Source organism: Sarcophilus harrisii, chromosome 1, assembly GCF_902635505.1.
Source record: "Sarcophilus harrisii chromosome 1, mSarHar1.11, whole genome shotgun sequence".
NCBI classification, from domain to species: Eukaryota; Metazoa; Chordata; class Mammalia; order Dasyuromorphia; family Dasyuridae; genus Sarcophilus; species Sarcophilus harrisii.
Window position 1 is genome coordinate 427,855,690 of NC_045426.1, and position 20,839 is coordinate 427,876,528.

Sequence of the window (20,839 nt, forward strand, 5' to 3'; positions counted from 1 at the left end):
TTCCTTTGCATATAGAGGTATAGCATATCACAAACCGGGTACAAAAGCATGATGATATACAACTTGTGACATGATAGTGATGGAGGACTTTCAATATCCCAACATTGGTTAGAATCTCTCTGCCTAAAGAAGAATAGCTGTTTCAATCCTGACTCACTTTAATGATAGTTTCATTCTGCTAAAACAGAAGGCAGTGATAAGGGAAACTTCTTCTGGACTTGATTTTGACCAATATGAAGGAACTTGTTTCTGAAATTAGACATGATAGGAATCTAGGGAGAAATTGACCATTCTCTCTTGAAAATCATTCTAGAGAAAACAGAAAATAAGGCATAATTTAACACATGCATATATTACTGTTGTGAATCATTAAAGCTCAAAATAAATCAGGGATGGTAATGAATGTATAATACAACAATGAAGTTTTTTTTTGTTTGTTTGTTTTTTTTAGCTCTCTTGGGGACAAAAAGAGTATCAAACAAAGAAGGACCATAGTCAAGGGTAGATGGGATAATACAATTTAATAAGAAAACATTCATAATTATTGTAATAATAACTGTTATTATATTGCTTAGACCAGGAATGGAAAGGAAAAAATAAACGATACTCACTCTCCTGGAGCTTACATCATATTGGAAAATACAACATATTAACAGATAAATAAATATAAAATGATTTCATGTGGGAGAGAGCATTGACAAGCAGGGAGAATAATAAAGACATTATAGAAGAAGGGGCAATAGAAGAAGGTACTATAGCAAATAGCTATGCACAAGCATGAAGTCAGGAGACAGGATGCTTTCAAGTTTGGAGCACAGCACATGAGCTAGTATGCTGAAATGTAGTGTTTCAAAGTCAGCGGCAACTTGTGAAGGACTTTATATGAAGCTGAAGTGATTGTCTTCATCCTAGAGGTAAAAAAGCCCCACTGAAGATTCTCAAGCAGGAGACTAATGTAGTAAGAACTGTTCTTTTGGAAGATTAGGATAACATATCATTTCTGAATCCTCAACAGAAAGCAAAGTGTTTGTCAGTCAGTCAATAAGCATTCATTAAGCACCAAGTTTGTGCCCAGGTACTATGCTAAGTGCTGAAGACAAGAAAAGACTCAAAAGATAGTCCCTGTCCTCACACAACAGGTATCTAATAAATGCTTGTTGACCCAATGAGAGAAGCCCAAACTGCTAAGTCCTTATTGTGCTACTGTTCTCTGAAGATGTTTTTGACTAGGAAGCCATATCAAAGATGCTTAAAAGGAAGTTAAAACCCAAAATAAATGATAAGAAAATAAGTGTAGCTTGTTGGGTTTAGAACACCAGGCCCTGGTGAACTATGTTTACCTGAAAGAACTATGGATATGATTGCAAAGCATCTTTCAGTGGTCTCTGAAAAAATCACAGAGAACAGGAAACATACTATCATATGATTGGAGAGAAGCAAATAATGTCCTATTTTTTTTTTTAAAGAGAACAAAGATTATTTAGAGTATAAATTAATGGGCTTAGCTTTCATTCTTGACAAATTTTCTGGAATGTATAAATTATATTTTTATTTCAGTCAGTAAAAATCTGTTTTTGTTCTCTCCCACCTTTTTTTCCTCCCTCCCTTCAATGTTATAAACATATATAATAAAGCAAAACAATTTTCCCTATGGCCAAAAATAAAGTCCCAATTTTCTTTCAGTCCTTTGGCTGTCTATGAGGAGGAGGGGGAATAGATGACCAGGAATAAATATTTATTATTAAATAATAAGATGTATTAAACATCTATAAGATAAGCACTTTACAGCTTCACAACAACCTTATGAAGCAAAAACAATTATTATCATTCCCATTCTACAGGTGAGGAAACTGGGGCAGGTGGGTTAAATGCCCAGTCACACAGCTGGTGTGAGGCCAAATTTGAAATCGTCTTCCTGACACTAGGCCCCATATTCTGTTTACTGAAAGCTTTCTTTCATCATTTCTTATAAAACAATAATATTCAATCACATTTATACACTTGTTCAATAATTATCTAATAGATGGACATATCCTTTCCCAGTTTTCAAGTTTTTACCACCACAAAGAACTGTTCTAAATATCTGTACATCCTTAGAGTTTGTTTTGCTTAGGACTACTTTCTCTCTTTTAATCTACTCTCTCTCTCTTTTTCTTCCCCTTCTTCCCTTTCCCTTTTGGTATAAAATATATTTCTATACACAATCATGTGTGTGTGTCTTATGGATTGCAGCTTCTAGGGAAATGTCGCAATAATCCTGAGGCTCCCTGGCCTTAGAAATGCTAGAGTTCTAACGATCTGTTTGCCAATAATTCCAAGATCTCCTAGCCTTAGGAATACTATAGTAATATAGTTATATATTTCTTCCCCTAGCTTTTAGGGAAGATATGACAATAACCCTGAGGCCCCATGGCCTTAGGACTATAATCCTACAAACATTGCTGACCATCAGATAAACAATCTGTTGGTTAGTGATAACAAGTTCATAAAACAATAGTGAATAGATCACTGCATAAAATTAGCAAATAAGTAACATGAAGTTCCTAGTCCCTTTAACTTTTTTCCTATAAATTTATCTTCTTGCTCCTGGTTCTCTGATAAATTCTTCTGAAACTTCAATTGGTGTTACAATTATAATAAACTTTGCTCCTTACCTTGGAGATGATTTTGAGATTGCAAATTCTTTTGAGATTCCTCATGATATTGATCTGAAACCCTAACCTTTTGGGGTTTAAACCTCAACATGTATATGTTTGTATTTTTCCCTCTCCTGACTAGTTTAATTGAGAGTGAGGTTCAAATGTCACATTTCTCTCCACCCCTTCCTTTTTATTCACATAGACAACTTATTGTATATCTCATTTATTTGAGATAATCTTCACCATCCTTTCCTTCTTTCTCCCTCCCCATTTTCTTTTTTATTTTCCTTTCCATTCTTCTTTTATAATTACAAAGACATAACAGAACCAGGCTCTTTGTCTAATTAAGATTCCCTTAGATACATTCTACGATTGCTATGAATAATGAAAGCATTCTAAGGGGACACAAATATCATCTCCCCATATTATAATGTAAGCAGTTTATCCTTGTATAGTTTTTCTTATAAAACCTTCATGTTTCCATTTTTATGTTCCTTTTGACCATTGTATTTGCACTTCAAAATTACTGAACATTCTCTTTCACTAAAGCTCCATTTCCCATCTCATCTTCATTCCCCCCCTCAACAGTATTATACTCATTATTCGAGATAAGGTATTCTTGGTTATAAGTATAGTTCTTTTGCCTTCTAGAATATCATATTTCCAATTCTCTATTCTTTTATGGTAGTGGCTGCTAAATAGTGTGGGATATTAAATGGCTCCTCAGTAATGGAATTCTTTCTGGTACTTCACAGTAAGTCTTTTTTAAAAAGTCTTACTTAGATATTCTAGATTTTGGTGGCAATATTCCTAATTTTGGCACTTTTCAGAAAGTGAAGGGTAGATTCTTTCTACTTCCTCATTGCTCCGTAGGTCGAAGACATCTGGGTAGCTCTATGATTTTTGGAAATACAACCTCTGGGGCATTTTTTAAAATCATGGCTTTCAGGCAAGCAAGTAATTTTTAAAATGATCTCTATTCAATTTTTTTCCCAAGTTACCTCATTTTTTTCAGTCTTGACTTTATTATTGTTGTACACAGTCAATAGCTCTTATTTGGTACACTCTAATTTTCAATTGGTTTGTGCTTAGGCAAGTTTTTCCATATCTCTTTGTGCCAAGCTATTAATTCCCTTTACAATTCCTTCTTCCATAGCTTTTATCTTCTAATTTTTTTTCCTTTAGTGCTCACAATATATTTATAAAAAATTTTAACTCTTTAAAAACAAAATATTTCCCTCTTAGTCATGTAATGAAAGAAGGCACAGACCAAACACACACACACACACACACACAAATTAAGTGAAAGTATGCTTTGGTCTGTATTCATACTCCATCAGTTCTTTCTCTGTAGGTAGAGAGCATTTTTCATCGCTAGTCCATTAGAATTGTCTTAAATCATTGTATTCCTTAGAATACCTAAGTCATTCACAGTTGATCATAGTACAATATTTCTGTTATGGTGCACAATATTCTCCTAGTTCTACTTACATCATTTTGTATCATTTCATATAAATCTTTCCAGTTTGTTTTTCTGAAATCTGAGTTTCAGTCTGAAATGTGTACCTGTGGGCTTACCCATTTGAAATTTCAGTAGTCACCTATTGGACTCAACTACTCTTAGACAAAAGAGCTCCTCTGTTTCAAATCAACACCTTTAGTCTGGGTTTCCTGGCCTAATTATTTTATTGCTAACTTCAGACTGGGCTGGTGGCTGGATCTAAGAACCTGATCTACTCCTGGGGTCCAAGCCACAAAGATGCTGTTTGTTTACATTTTGTTTATTTCTGAGCTTGTTCTTTACTTAATATATGACCTAGAGCCCAAAACTTAGCCTCGTGCCCACCCCTAGCTGGAGATCTGCTGCTCATTTTACTCTGGGTCTATGATCTGGAACTGGAAAATACATGACAGAACAACCAGGTGGCACCTGTTCTCATATCCTGTACAAGTTTTTGCTCCTTTGTGCTGGATTTTTCTTATTCTGGCGTATAGCCACCCTTTGAACTGGTATTCTTTAGATGGCCATTCCTGGCTTGATACCTTCCCCAGTGACCATAGGTCTCTGTCTCCTTTATGCTGACCTGAGCTTGAAAAATGGCCCACTGTATTTGGATTTCCCAATTGTTATATGGATCAGTGTGCTTTCTAGATCTATTTGGAATTTTTAATTCTTTCTGCCATCTTGGCTCTTCCTCAAGGATATATTATCAATAGGCTGGCTTAAGAACATCATTGAAGGGAGACAATAATTGGTAAGATCCGGGATGGCTGCATCTGGACAGGTCATGCCTGGCTACCTTGCTTTTTAACAGGGCAGGTAGGTTAGAAACAAGGGGAATGAGATAAGCACAATGTGCCTGTAATTCATAAGGCATATCACAAAATCCTTCATGCTATTCTTGTGAACAAGAAGGAAGAAATTAGATGATGGTGCAATTTGGGAGATTCAGAAGTGTTTGAATGATCAGATTGAAATGCTCATTCTCTGTAGGGAAAGCCTTTTATGATCTCTGATTGTCTCTATGTTGTTTACATTTTTATTAGAGACAAGACTCTAGGTATATGTAGTTTGTTTATCATTTGCCAAATTTTCAGATTGCTAATATTTTAGCTAATACAGCTAACATTTTTAGATGACAGAAGGATCCAAAAAACATTTAGAGCAGCACAATGTAACAGAAAGAACACTAACATCAATGGACCAGTGTTCATATTCCAGCTTTGATAGCATAGTCAACTCATCTAAACTTTTGGGGACTCAGTTTCCTCATCTGTAAAATGTGTGTGTGTGGGGGGGGGTAGGACTAGATGATTCATCTTGACCTTTTCAGCTCTACCTGGTATGAAATTCATTAGGTGACATTTAATAGTAATAAATCTGAAGTTCAACATTTGGTTTCAAAGGACCAACTGCACAAAAAATAACGGGGTAGAAGAGGTTAGATGACATTTTATATAACAGCGACTGGAGGTTTTACTGGACTACATATAAGTTAACAGTGTGATAGAAGAGCCAAAAATGCTAATTCAATCTTAGGCTCCAGTGAGAGACACAGCATCAGGAGGGAAGAAAGTGACCAAGATGATAAAGGGATCAGAAATCATCCCAGACAATGATTAGCTGAAGGGAGCGGAGATGTGGCCCAATGAGCATTTATATAGCATCTTCCATGTGCTAGATGGGCAGCTAGGTGATTCAGTAGATAGAATGTCAAGCCTGTAGTCAAGAAGACTCATCTTCTTGAGTTCAAATTTGGCCTTATATACTTATAAGATATGTGATATTGGGCAAGTCACTTGCCCTATTTGCCTCAGTTTCCTAATCTTAAAATGAACTGGAAAAGAAAATGGTAAACTATTCCAGTATCTTTGCCAAGAAAACCCCAAATGTAGTCACAAAGAGTTAGACATGACTGAAAAACAATGGAACAACATGTGCCAGACACCGGGTTAAGTAGGAAAGGCTTTCTTTATTAAGTATTCCTAGACCCATCATGTGGAAGAAGGGTTGTCTTACTCTACTTGTTCTCAGAAAACAGAACTATGAGTCATGGGGAAAAATTAAAGAAAGGCAGATTCAGGGCTCATTTCTCAAATATATAGTGAATTGACTCAAATTTATAAGAATATAAGCCATTCTTCAATTGATTAATGGTCAAAGAATATGAACAGACAACTTTCAGATGAAGAAATTAAAACCATTTATAGTCATATGAAAAAATGCTCTAAATCACAATTGATCAGAGAACTGATGTACCACTACACACCTCTCAGATTGGCTAAGATGACAGGAAAAGATAATGATAAATAATTGGAGAGGACATGGGAAAACTGGGATCCTAATACATTGCTGGTAGAGTTGTGAATGGATCCAACCATTCTGGAGAGTAATCTGGAACTATGCCCAAAGGGCTATCAAAATGGGCATACCCTTTGATCCAGCAGTGGCCTGTATCCTAAAGAGATCATAAAGGAGGGAAAGGAGCCCACAGGTGCATAAATATTTGTGGCAGCCCTTTTTGTAATGGCAAGAAACTGGAAACTAAATGGATGCCCTTTCAGTTGGAGAATGGCTAAATAAGTTATGGTATATGAATATTATGGAATATTATGATTCTGTAAGAAGCAATCAGCATCCTTCACAGACTAATTGTACAATATTTCAGAGTCTGATTCTTTTTGTACAGCAAAATAACGGTTTGGTCATGTTTACTTATTGTGTATCTAATTTTATTTTATTTTAATATTTTAAATATTTTAATATTTAATAAATATTATTATATATTTTATATTATTTTTATATTATATCATATATAATTAATATATGATATAATATAATATAAATAAAATAAAATATTAAAATATTTTAATATATTTAACATCTACTGGTCACCCTGCCATCTGGGGAAGGGGGTGGGGGGAAGGAGGGGGAAAATTGGAACAAGAGATTTGACAATTGTCAATGCTGTAAAGTTACCCATACATATAACCTGTAAATAAAAGGCTATTAAATAAATTAAAAAAAAAAAAAGAAGCAATCAGCAGGATGATTTTAGAGAGGTCAGGGAAGATTTACATGAACTGATGCTAAGTGATGTGAAGAGAACAAAGAGAACATTATACATGGCAACAATAGATTGTATGATGATCAATTTTGATGGACACGGCTCTTTTCAACAATAAGATGATTCAAGCCAGTTCAATGACCTTGTGATGAAGAGAGCCATTTGTACCCAGAGAGAGGACAGCAGGGAGTGAGGGGTGGATCACAACATAGTCTTTTTACTTTTTTATCATTGTTTGCTTGCATTTTGTTTTCTTTTTTGATCTGATTTTTCTTTTGCAGCAAATAATTGTGGAAATACATATAGAAGAATTGTACATATGTAATATATATTGGATTATTTACACTCTAGGAGAAAGGGTGGGAGGAAAGGAGAGAAAAAACTTGGAATATAAGGTTTTGCAAAAATAAATATCAAAAATTAGGGAAAAGCTTAAAAATAGAAAGGCAGATTTAGAATTGATATGTGGAAACAAAAATTCCCTCCAGAGCAGCCTCCAAATGTTTTTTGCTCTAGGTTTTCCTTCACTGCTCATCTCAAGCTGAGGTGTGGAGAATACTTATCAGCAACAATCAAGAAGGGATGGCTTCTTAGAAGGGACTGGACCTCAGTCAACCCAAGTTGTGTGAATTCTGACCTTCAGTTTCTTTTACCTTACATTGATGTTTTTAATACCTCTTTCTCTGTTTCTTACTTGTCTACTAATCATAATGAATGAGAAATTTAAAAGAAAATTAAAAAGAAAAAAATTTGGATCTGAAAATTATTCATATTGGCTGAGTTAAGAAAATTTTTTTGTATCATTTTCCTTTCTTTACTTCACTTTTTGCTACCCAGACACAGGAAAAATAATAAGATCTTGTATAAGCAGTGAAAGTTACAACATTGATTTTTTTCCCCCCAAGCTATTCTTTTAGAAAGTCAGTTCAATAGAAATAAGAAAGATAAAGATCATCTCTATAGCTAAAAAGGATCTCATATACCATCTAGAAAAACTCCATCATTTTACAAATAAGGGAATTGAAATTACTTGTCCAAGGTAAATAAATAACAAGAATAAGAAGCAGAGCTTGAACTCAAGGCTTCTGACTCCACAGTCAATGTTCTTTTCAATGAACGATCATTTTTATGATATTTATAATTCTTTTTAAAATGTGAAATAAATGTTCAAATGTAGGAAATGTAATCATATTCTTATAGCATTGTATACATCTCTCACATATCTAAAATATCATTTTATAAAAACAAACAAAAAACAGATTAAAAAGAACTGAAACTACAATGGAATTATCACTTCAGAAGTTATCAAAGATGAAAGTGAAAATCCATTCATTAATGAATAAAATTTCCTGTGAAATTATCATGGAGGCAAGTTTAAATTTTACAAGAATAGGAAATGCATTCATACCAGTTTCTTATCTGCCCAATTCTTTCATGTACTGTAGTAAGTGCTCATAAGCATCTGTTTGGCTGAACAGAACTGTAAATTTGTACAGGATATATATAATCTAATTCCCCAGTATTTACCAGCACAGGTAGAGGGTACACATGAACAGAATGGCAAAACTAAGAGGACTTTTACAGGTTAGCAATTGGATGATGTTATACTCACAGCATTTTTGTCTGAGTTTGATCCCTTTCTGACCTAGGGACTCTTTGGAAAATTCAGCAGTATAAAATATAGAACTGCCATCATTTGAAGTATGATTTAAATTTAACTTGAAATTGGAATAATTCTTCAATATAAAAATTCTGTAATTATCTATTATGATAAAGATTCAGAACTTACCTGACACAGATGTACTGGCAGATTTTCACATATATATTTCCTTTTGCTTTTCCAAAGATATACAAAGGATGACAAAGAGATCAAAAAAATGAGCAAACCTGCTCCTACTCTGTGAAAAGTAAAAAAAAAAAAAAAAGTTCCTTTTAAAAAAATACTTCTATGAATTTTCATGATATGTTCTTTTTTAAAGAGTATTGTTTCTTTTTTGTTGAAACAATTGGGGTTAAGTGACTTGCTCAGGGTCACACAGCTAGGAGGTGTTAAGTATCTGAGGCCAGATTTGTACTCAGATTCAAATGCCAACTGTCAAAATGTCAAAAGTCAGGTCCTCCTGACTTCAGGAAGACTTCACTGTACTAATTAGCTGTACCCTTGTGATATTTTCAGAGCACCATCTATGTACAAGGTAATGAAGTTCTCTGTACCTTATATTTATAATAAAGTACTTACCATATGCCACGAACAAAAGCTAACCATAAAAAATGCTCTAGTCTAATGATTGACACATTCTGAACAGACATAGCAAATAGGTGTGATTTCAATTAGGTAGGTTCTATACATCCCTTTTACATGACTTAAAATTGATCTATGACTTAGTAGATAAATCCAGGGCAATACCTCAGGCATAGAGAGATTTAATACTTGTCCAAGGTTATGCAAGTGGTAAATATCAGAGCTGGGATTTGAATGGAAGTCCTCTTGACTCATGGGGTCACAGATTTGAAGCTAGAAGAGACATCAGAAGTCATCTGATCTTACCCTTTTAATGAGGAACTGAGGGATACACAGATCAAGTGACCTGGCCGAGAAGCTTCTTTAACTCTAAATCCAGCTTTCTGGTCTGGTTTGGGGTAGCCAAATATAGAACTCTGTCTCTTAATACTCCTCTATTTATTGGCATAGTTTTTTTTTTTTTTTTTAAAGAACATTTCTAGAAAACTGGATAAAATCAAAATTTTAATTTCTTAAGTTTTGGTCAGATCTATTTTTAGAATGTGAATACTTTATTAATAATCCTATAAGCCAGTTTATTCAACTGTATAATGGCAAACACGCACACACAAAATCACATATATATATATAAACATTGTAAACTCATCGACAGCAGGAGCAATTCTAACTTTTTTTTTTTGTTCTCTTTAGTATCTAGTATAGTTACTTATACATAACAGAGTATTGAACTTTAAATCCTAGTTCTTCTATTTACTACCTATGTTTTGTCAGGTGAGTCATCTTTACCTCTGTAGGCCTCAAGTGTTCTCATCTATAAATGTGGTACTTAGATTAAGCGGCATCTGAGGTCATTTCTAGCTTTAAATCTCTGATCTGATAGGAGGAAAGTAGAAATATCTATGATTCTTCATTTAAACATTTATTAAATAAGATCATAAAAACTTAAGTTTAGAGAAGGAATAGATCCTAGAGGTCATCTAGTCTGACCACTTCATTTTAACAATTGAGAAAACTGAGAGACAGTAATCAAATGATGTGCTCAAAGGTCACATAGGTACCTGGCAGCTCTCTCTCTCTGCCTTTTATGTTCAAATTACCATCCTGAGCTTTGAGGATACAAAGAAAAAGACAAAATAATTTCTGCGTCAAGAAGTTTATACTTGGATATGTGAATACATGTATTAGTATTTATTATGGATAGAGTGCTGGGTCAGGAAAAATTTAGTTCAAGTCTGTCTTCATGCAGATATTGATTTAAAAAGCAGAGATGTTAGATTCTCTGATTTGGGGACTTTAATTGCAATTTTTTTTTGAAGCAATTGGGGATAAGTGTCACCAAAGCCTGTCTGAAGCACCATTTGAACTCAGGTTCTCCAGATTCTAGCTCTATCCACTATACTACCTTGCTGTCCCACCCTAAATACTTTTCACATTAATTTGCTTCCATGGTTTTACAAAGAACAGAGGGTAAGAAAATTGAAGAAGTTTGTGAAAACTGATCATAAATAGGGGATAACACCCTAATATTTCAAAATGAAGAAGTGGCCTATAGAGCTACTTGAAAACAAATAAAAAGGCCTATCACCTAAGAATTCAGCAATAAAAATAGGGAGCCAGTAAAGTTTCAAATAATATTATACTACATTACCTAAATATTACAGTTCTTTTGTCAAAATAGTTTTTTTTTTTTGTTTTAGTCACAATTTTTGTTTATACTTCCTACTTCTAACAATATTAGAGTAAATAGGGAAAAGAACTCTCTTTAGCCTATAGATAGAATTTCTTCTCACTCTAGCATGTTATATCCTGCAAAAAAGTATTTTTGTACTATATAAGCAGGATTGGCAGGTAGGGAGGAAATTGATATAAAAACAGCAGAAGGCATTCAAAAAATGTGACAGTGAGAATGAAACACCAGAAAGAGTAATAAATGGATCTAAGTGAAAATAAAAATTGTTAATTACAAGAAAATGGGACAAGGCAGAGAAATATTCAGATAATTAATATGCTCTTTCATTTTTTGGCTCAAATTTTCACATCTCTCAAAATTAATGGATGATACCAATTTTTTTTTTAACATTTTAACAAATGTTTTAAGACCCTAAAGAAATATGATTTAGGTATTTTAATACTTAAATTGATCTCCGACCTCACTGATATGAATGCTTTTGCCATCATTATAAGCAATGCATCCCTTCTCATTCTATGTGACTCTAATACATATTCTCCCATAGAATCTCCATAGCTGATCTCCTGAGGATGCTAACAGTCTTCTTTGAGGGCTTTTGACATCTTGTGCATTCTGGGGAAAGTACTCAGTTGTCAATCAAACCTGCTATCCTCATACTTCTTGACTTGCCTACCTCCTTTTCCAATCTTACATTTCCTGGATGATCTCTCTTTTTGATATTTCCGGGGCACAGGTTATCTTCAAAAATACAAGGCAGCATGTTTGTACTTACCTATTTCTCTACTGCCCTACAAAGTGTCACTCACAATTTTAAATCTTCAGATACTACGATACTCCAATATTTCGAAACAAAAGGAGAGAATATGAGAGCTAAAAATATGAATGTTTGTGTCATCGTGGAAATGATATGATATTTCCTATAAGAAATATCATATATTTCTTATATGATATGATATTTCATATCATATGATTTGATATGATAAGTGATATTATCTGGGCTGTATTGTTCTTCTTATTCAATTTTGGGGCCAGGTAATTGCTTATAAATATTCTTGAGTACACATGGCTCTACTTAGCTCTTGTGGCAAGATTTTACAAACTTGTTTTTTTGTCTACTGAATTTGCTGTTTTATGGGGCAATACTACTAGCAAAGTTCTGCCATTCTCCAATGCAGTGTTTTACAAGTAAGTTTGTATTCAAAACTGGTTTTGCCTTGGTGGCCATATTTTTCTTTCAAAGACATTAAAGATATGTTGGTGAAGTTGCTTTCTGTATTTTTTTTTTCCCTACTCAGTTTTCAACTGTTTTATAACACTTAAATTTCTATAGGAAAGAGTAATAATTAAGGCCCATAGTTTAGTTATTTCTCCATTTCCTTTTTAAAAAATAATGGTTTATATAAATAGGTCAAGTTGACAAGGTTGCAAGCATATTCAAATATATCTTCTCATCTTCATCCTTTTTTCTAATTTGATATTGATTTTGACATTTGCTATAATTGCTGATCATCTGACAAGTCAAACACCATTTTTTAAGATTCAAGAATTTAGTTGAACCTTTTGCTGTACTACTAGACTTTCTAATCTTAGACATTTCCTGTTTCCTAATCCATATATAATAGGAACAATAATTCTGCCCACTTCTGTTAAAGTTATTACACAATAAAAATGTCATTTACTGTATTTTTACAATTGTTTTAGAAAGATTCTTTATGCTGAAAAAGGCAAGGAATCACTTAGGAATCACATGCATACTACAAATTCATAGTCTGTATACAACATTCAGAAAAAGAAGAGAGTAATGAGGGTGATTACATAGTTGGGTGAGGAAATATAAAAGGAAATAAGGATAACTGAATTTAAGTCTCCTCTTGCTTTCACTCCAAAGAAAAAGATCATTAGATAACAGTTTTAAAGTAGCATTATTATGCTTTAAAACAGCTTTTGATGACATTGCCTGGACATGTCTATCCATTTTCCAAAGCTACTTACAATAGAAAAAAGGAAATTTATTTAAAAGTAGCATGAGAAATTAAGATTAGAAAATATTTCTTTACAGTGAAAGTGATTAAATGTAGAAAGGTTTGATCAAAAGAATTTGCCGAGATTCATTCTAGAGCAGTCTCTAAAGAAAAACAAGTTTTCACTTAAAATAGCTTAAATACAATTCTTAAACTACCTAAAGTCAGAGGGATGGACTAAATTGTTTCCAAAAATTGGCAGATACCAGCCTCAGCTTAGTACATTTAGTGCATATCATCTCAGCAATAAGTGGCTTTTTATTCAGAAAGTAAGTAAAGTAATTTTGACTGGAAATGGAGAGTCAGTGGAACCTTCAAAATTCAAAACTGATAAGCAATGATTTCTTTAGATTCTATATGATTCTATAATCTTCAATTCCAAGTAACTTTTAATGCAAGATCCAAATTCAAAACTCAGCTCAACATGTTTAAAAGGGAAGAAAATTATATTTTAAAAATAATATTGCTCTTACACTAGAGTGATATTTGGCTCACGTCCTACAACAGGCAGTAGAGGAAATACTGCGAGAAGTAAAGAGAAGAAAGTCCAACCTAATGATGTTATCTGAAACAAAGAAAAAAAATAACAAATCCTTTAGTTACCTTTGGATAAGCATAGGAAAGAACTAAATAACAACATAATTTCTATCCTCGTTGTTTCATAGAACTACATTTTTAGGACAAAAATGTTAAAAGAACTCCAAACTTTACTGCAAAGCATTTTGAGTGTATCTATTTTTAAATAACTGGTCTAACCAAAATAAACAAATTTTGCATGCTATATAGAATATATAAGATTATGTTCTTGAAAACATCTGGCTGAAATACAAGATAAAAAAGTCAGGAAGGATCAATTCAAATGAGGTTAGTAGAATGTATCTTTATTCTCATTCTGCCTCTAGCACAAGAAACAACCAAGTAGGGCTGGAAGCAATGAGCATGGGATAACTTGTCATTTTCTACATGGCCATAGGAGAGATTTAGGCTTAATATTTAAAATTATAATCTCTTAAAATTATTTTTCTTTTTCTAGAAGAAATTAAAGCATTTTCACATTTGTTGCATATCCACAATAAGTATTAAAATTGTTGATAATGATTTTATTTTATCTTCATAATAGTTGTTCAAGGTAATTTGGGACAAGTACTGATGAGGAAAAATTGAGATTTTAAAGACTGAATACACAGTCCTAATAAAATCTAAGTTTCCTAATTCCCAATATTGTGTATTTTCCATTTTACTACATTATTTGTTGTAAGAGACTCCTCATGTGTAACATCATCTAACCATTTGAGGTTAAGGGAATTTTAAACAAATAACTTAAAGAGTGACAAATCAAATATATTTTCAAATTGCTTCAGACATCATTTGGTTGGTTCATTTTGACATGAAAGACTAGAGCAATTAATAGATATCTTAAATATAGCCTGGTCCTTTAATGATAGAAATTATAAAATCCAGAAAAGTCAATAAATAGAAATTAGCTTAATAGAAAATATTCATTTTCTCCAGAAAAAGAGACATCACATTCAGTTTAGAAAAGTGGAAAGACAAAATAATTACTCATTTAACAAATGTCAAAATTAATACAGGTTTATACTATACCTTTGCTTGAATCCAGAGTTGTGTGAAAAATGGCCAGCACGCAAATGCAATAAGACCAGCAGTAAGCATGTAGCGGTAGAAAAAACTAAGAACCTAGTAAGATAATTTCAAAAGAAATGGGCAAACATATTATCTAATATTCCTAATGTATCTTTGAAAATTGGAAAATATAGTAATAAGGTATTTACTTACTAATATTTCAATCCCCAGGGTGAAAACTAGTAAAAACACAACTGAATGTTTTCCAGAAAAGGTCAATAATAATGCAAGCAGGTCTTGAATAACCTGGAATCTGTTGTAAAAGATTATATCAAATGTTTAAGTTCTTTTTTTTAAAAAATTAGGTTATATATTCAATGGGACTTGGGTAGAAGAGGTAAACTGAGGCTCTCAAACATTATATTAATATAAATAAACTCTGGCAGGTCCAATTAAGCTGAAATCAAATTTCCTTGTATGATCTGACAGTCTATCATCCAGGAATCGGACCAATTGAGTTTGGAGAGCTTCTTCACTAGAAATCTGGCCAGTAGTTAGGAAATATTTTGGCATTACAGTTCATGAGGAACTGCCTACTAAGATATAGAGAGATTATAATCTACATCAATACATCAGGGGCACCTGTTGAACTGCCCAAAGAAAACATGGATCATTCATAAGGACAAAAGTATAGAAGGGAAAAAAATGCTTTGTTCCAAACCAGTAGTCAGGTTAAATTCACAATTCATTATTCAAGTTCTAGGAGTAATTCTAATTGAAACTTTCATGAAACAACCTAACCTAAAAGTTTTTGTCAAAATGTTAGATTTGATTGTTTTGAGAGAATATACTTCATGATTTTGCAATACAAATTTGATTTCACTTTCAATATTGCTATGTAGTTTTTGGATACAAATAAGATGTGAAATAAAACACAGTGAACACAGATGCATTGTACAAAACAACAAATGACAAAGTTATTTGAAACCATCTTATAACCATCTTATACTCTAATTATAAAAATATGGTCAAATGATTTTGATTCTCTAGTGATTTTTTAATTTTCAATTAACTTTAACTTACTAAATTCACACTGAAGTAAATAATAAACAAACTAGACAAAGATTTTGCAAAAATATAATGTGATTTCAAACTTGGGCATATTTCCAATAAAATCTATAGATTTAACCAATTCATTTTTGTGGGGTGGAGGGATCTCTTTTTGTGCATTTATTAAATATGGTCATTACAAAAAGTCATCATGACCCAGTTTTTAAAAAGTTCTCTATGAACAAAGACTAACTTAGAATGTCATATGAGAATGTTATGTGGGGATTGATTATGTGGGTATAGTGCATCAAAGAATATGGGACTGTCATCACAATGCACACTCACTTCAGAATGACAAGAAACTCATTTTGCAAACCATTTAGAAGAGTTTTTAGTGAAAGGACAGTTATGACGGCAAATGTTTAATAACTGGTTCTCTAAAAAACAATGCATACATGATACATTTTAAAATTTAAACTGCGTTATCAACATTTTCTCCATTACTTTTTAAAATCTAGACAATCAACAAATAATAAATTAAGTTCTGATTTATAGTGTTTGCCAATTTCTGAGGAAAAAATGCTTAACTAAAAATTTAACCATGCTTGACTATTTATGGAATGCAATATTTGAGGGTTTTTTCCCCTACAAAATCTGCCAGCAATATAACTTTACAGAAGATTAGATAATGGATTTTATTTGTGAAACATTCATTTTTTCTGCTGATTTGAAAAATCTTTATTAATCTAGATATCAAAAAATAATAATAAAAAATTATTATTGATGGACTACATTTCACCAGTTGAAATTCATGACTAGACTTTTTTAGAATCATACAGAAATAGTAGGGACTTTGTCAATTGTGTAGACATTTTATAGACAAACAAACAAACAAACAAAAAACAGAGAGGGAAGGTGACTTGTTAAAATTCATGTAGAAAGGTGAGGAGAAGATTCATGACTCAAATCTAGATGTTCCAATCCCAAGTCCAATATTCTTTGCAATACTTTCTTAATGACAGAATGAATCAAGCAAAAAAATTTTGACACATTCAAATTTGTTAACATTACTCCATGAGAGATGTGTCAATCTGGTCTCAAGTGACAGCCTAAAAAGCCAGTTTTTTTTCCCCTTCAGGTAAGAAATTACATAATGCAAATAATTTAAATTATTTTAATTTAAATAAATTTAAATTTAAATAATTTAAATGAAGTACACATCTGTGATAACAAGAACCTAGAAGATTTGGGGAGGAAGGTTAGGATCATCCATATAAAAGTGGAATTGAACTAAAAATTATCTGCTTCATTTTAAGCTAAAAAAAATAGAGACTCAAAGAGATGGACTTGTTCATGTCTCACAGGTAGTGCACAGCAAAGGTGAGATTTATGAATCTGAGTTCAATTAAATCTCAGAGATAATATCTTAGTCCACCTAGGAAGAATTTATTCTAAAGTACCCTTAAGCAAATGCTTAAAGCTCTGGGTAGTCAGAAAGTCAAGTGTTGGGAATACTGTCCTCAAGAAGCTTATTCTCTATTAAGGGAATAAAATGTATATATAAGAATATTGATCATAATTTAATACGCACTATCAAATAATGAAAATTGGGAGGGACCACTAACTTTGGTCATCAAAGCTACCTAAACTGCTCTCCCAAAGTCTAGTGTACACATCAGACTACACCTAGTTTCTTTTCCTCTTCCAACCATAAATTTTAAAATGGAATTGGAATTTTCCCTTAAGGTTCCCATAATTTTCATCAGTAACCAATTCTTCCTTTTAAGAGAGAAGTAAATACAGAATAAATTATTTTCTTGGTTAATTTATGCACTTTTTGAAGGATGGAATTATCATTAAAGCAGTCAGAAAAGTATCAGTTACTTTGTTTTTGGCAGAGAGAATATACTGACAGATGTCTGGAAAAACTAGCATCATTACTATAACATGTTTTGTTCTAGATTTGGGTTTGTTTTCCAAACTCCTTTATCTAGTTCATCATTCTATATAATTAGTCTATAGCAATAGCACAATGACAAATATTGCTTTTGTTTAAGTCTCCTCTGATTTCCTTCTCCAAATCCCTTTTTGTGCCCTCTAGATTCCCTAACATGAGTATTCCTTTTAAGTATATCATGCCATAGTCTACCAATTCAGACTATTTGCTTATCCTGTTTCACTTGAATAGATCATATTCTTTCAGAATTATAGTCCAGGGACAAAAGATAAACATCAGAACAAAAAGCTTTGTGTTATGCTACCTGTCAGATATACCCAATCTGAATTTTCAGAATATGGCATTAGTCCATAGACTTACATCATAGTTCTCATCTTCAGGAATCAATGAGATATGATTCTTAAAGACACATAATTGAAAAATAGGTCAAGATTCAGAAAAATGTTAGAGGTTTTCACAAGCTTTTTTATATGCCAAAAAGCATGCAAACCAGCTGGTTATCAGTGCCTGAGGGCAGAACAAATGTATTTTAGGGTGCTTTGGTATTTTGCGTACCAGAATACCAAGAGTAAATAGCATTTATTAAAGGCCAATAGATATATAATTTGCATAGGTTCAATAAAGTAGTATTTGCTTAGATTTTGGTGATAGTAATTGGAAGAAACAGAACATAAAATACCTCTTAAAAGTCTTGATTCAACATAAAGATAGAATAGGATTGGGGAAATAGGCAAATATAAAATGTGTGGAAAATGAAGTAATTCTATGAATTAACTTCTATTTTAAAATAGAAATAAGGAAACTTCTGCCTAAAAAGACCCTATGAAAAAGGAAGTAAAGAGAATAAGGTAAAAGAAAGAGGTAATAATCTGAAATCACTTAAAGATATTTCAGTGATGAAAATAGGGGTATGGGGAATGGGTGAGAAGTAGATATTTGGGTGAGGAGGTCTCTTATGTGATAGAAGTTTAAAAATTCTCCAAACTATATTGCATATGAGGAGGGGGGAATGTGTCATGTGTTTACTTACTCTTTTAGAACTGCATACCATATTGGCACTGGTAACAAACAATAGATGTAATAGGTCCAGGGACAGGCTTGAATCAGCAGGAAGAATGCTATTAGAACTCCAATAACTACAAAACTGCATGGCAGGAGATGATGGAGTTTCTGGAAAACAAACACATTTTAAAGCTGCTGAGATCATGATACTCTGTTCTTAAGAGAATTTTAGATGCTGGAGGTAATATAATACTATCTTTTGAAGCCCTGTTATTGGCCAAAGAAACATTACTGCAAGAAACATGAAATCTAAATAGTATAATTTGAGGAACAAACTAAAACCTTCACTTCATGGAATTTTTTCCTTTATAGGAAATCCAAGAAAACAAGCTATTGACCTAAAAGTTTATTTTTAAGGCAATATTTTGAATTCATTTTTCTTAAAAAATAATATTAAAAACTCTAGACTCTTAAGTTAAAGAACAATATCCCTTGAGTTTATTGATTCTTCAATATTTGGGGAAATATTCTCTTTAATAATCTCTTCTATATTCCTGAAAAATGTAGTAGTACATTTATCTGATTTTACCTTATTAAAATATAATAATTAGTTTTAAAATATAATAGTAATTTCCTTTTCTTAGTAAAAATATCCTAAAGCCATTAATTTTTCTCCATGTTGTTGCATATAATTTTATAAATGGCTTCTCAAAACTAATCTGTTCTGCCAACCATACAATAGTGTCAATAGCCTGTAATAAGTTCCAATGGTAACTTTTCTGGTTTAATGTTGTGTTTTCCCATTATTGGAAGGGAATTTCTTAGTTTTTACTTGCGATATCTGGGATTTTAATAAAGAGTTTTCAATCATTCTTCCAAAATAGCTGTTAGAAAGATTTTCTAATCAACCAGATTCTTCTCACAGTGCAATCTATGAATTTCTTCTGGTTTAATTAAAATAACTGTTTTTTTTTGCCTTTATGTACCTTGAACTTTATTTCTCATCTGCTGGCCTGATCATCAATCTAGATAGCTTCAGCCTCTACTTTCTCATTTTAACATGTGCAGAACTGGATATAGTTTCTTAGGCTTGTCTAAACACTTTATTTAGGAATACTTAACACATCTTAATTTAGCTCAGCAAATATTTTTGGAGCATCCTCTACATTAAAATCATTGGCCTAGCAGGGAATGCAAAGATGAGTAAGATATATTCCTACTCTCAAGGGCCCCATCAACTCAATGAAAGAATAAGGCAAATACATGAATATCTATAATTCTAGTGAGTACAGAAGTACTGTATAAGTCAGGATAGAAAAAGAACCAAAAGAGAGATCCCATTTATTTTTAGGGATCAGGAAAGACTTTGTGGAGGGGGTGACATCTGAGATGGGCCTTAAAGAGTAGATAAGATACGATGAGCAAAAATTGAGAAGAAAGCCATTCCAAATAGATCAAGAAAAGGTGTGGAGACAGCAAAGTATGTTCATAAAAAGCAAGTTAGTTCATTTTAGAAGGCATATCAGGAATCTACGTAGAGTAGAACTGTTTGAGGTTAGGTTAAAAAAGAATCAATTGAGGCTAGGTTGTGACAGGCTCTAAATTACAGACTAAGAAGGTCAGACTGAATTTGCTTGGCTGTCTGGAGTCAGAGTAGGTTTTTAAATCAGTAGAATGACAAGATTAGAATTCTATTTTTAGAAGATTATTCAGGTAGAAGAGAACAGTTTACACAATAAACACAGTAATGTAATGGAAAATAACAACAAAAGACTTTAGAACACTGATCAATTCAGTGACTAATTGTAACTTCAGAGACATGACAGGGAAACAGACCACCGTCAGCTTCTTGGCAGAGAAATGATGGAATGAGGCATACAATTTCACCTATACTCAATGTGTTGATTAGTTTTACTTACCATAATTATTTATTAAAAGAGAGTTATTTTGTGAGAGGAGAGTGGAATCACAGGGAAGTATCAGTGGTATAAAAAAAGAAAAGCATCAACAGAACATTAAAAAAAAAGATTATTCAGGCATCAATGTGTAGGATGTGATGGTGTAAAACTCAGCAGGTAAGACAGCT

General features: G+C 32.7%; 1 protein-coding gene across 4 annotated transcripts in view; it reads right to left on the bottom strand.

Moving 5' to 3' along the window:
• PIGN (phosphatidylinositol glycan anchor biosynthesis class N) overlaps positions 1-20,839 on the bottom strand; it is a 194,825-nt gene that overhangs the window by 52,581 nt on the left and 121,405 nt on the right. For all 4 annotated transcript variants that reach the window (XR_004230913.1, XM_031946172.1, XM_031946173.1 and 1 more), the window contains 5 exons: positions 18,782-18,921; positions 14,958-15,057; positions 14,766-14,858; positions 13,634-13,725; positions 8,997-9,105 (listed from right to left, as the gene is read on the bottom strand). Coding sequence is in view for 3 of the 4 variants with exons in the window: in XM_031946172.1 (XP_031802032.1) it covers positions 8,997-9,105; positions 13,634-13,725; positions 14,766-14,858; positions 14,958-15,057; positions 18,782-18,921 (534 nt within the window). In the remaining variant the exon portion in view is untranslated. The remainder of the gene's footprint in view (positions 1-8,996; positions 9,106-13,633; positions 13,726-14,765; positions 14,859-14,957; positions 15,058-18,781; positions 18,922-20,839) is intronic.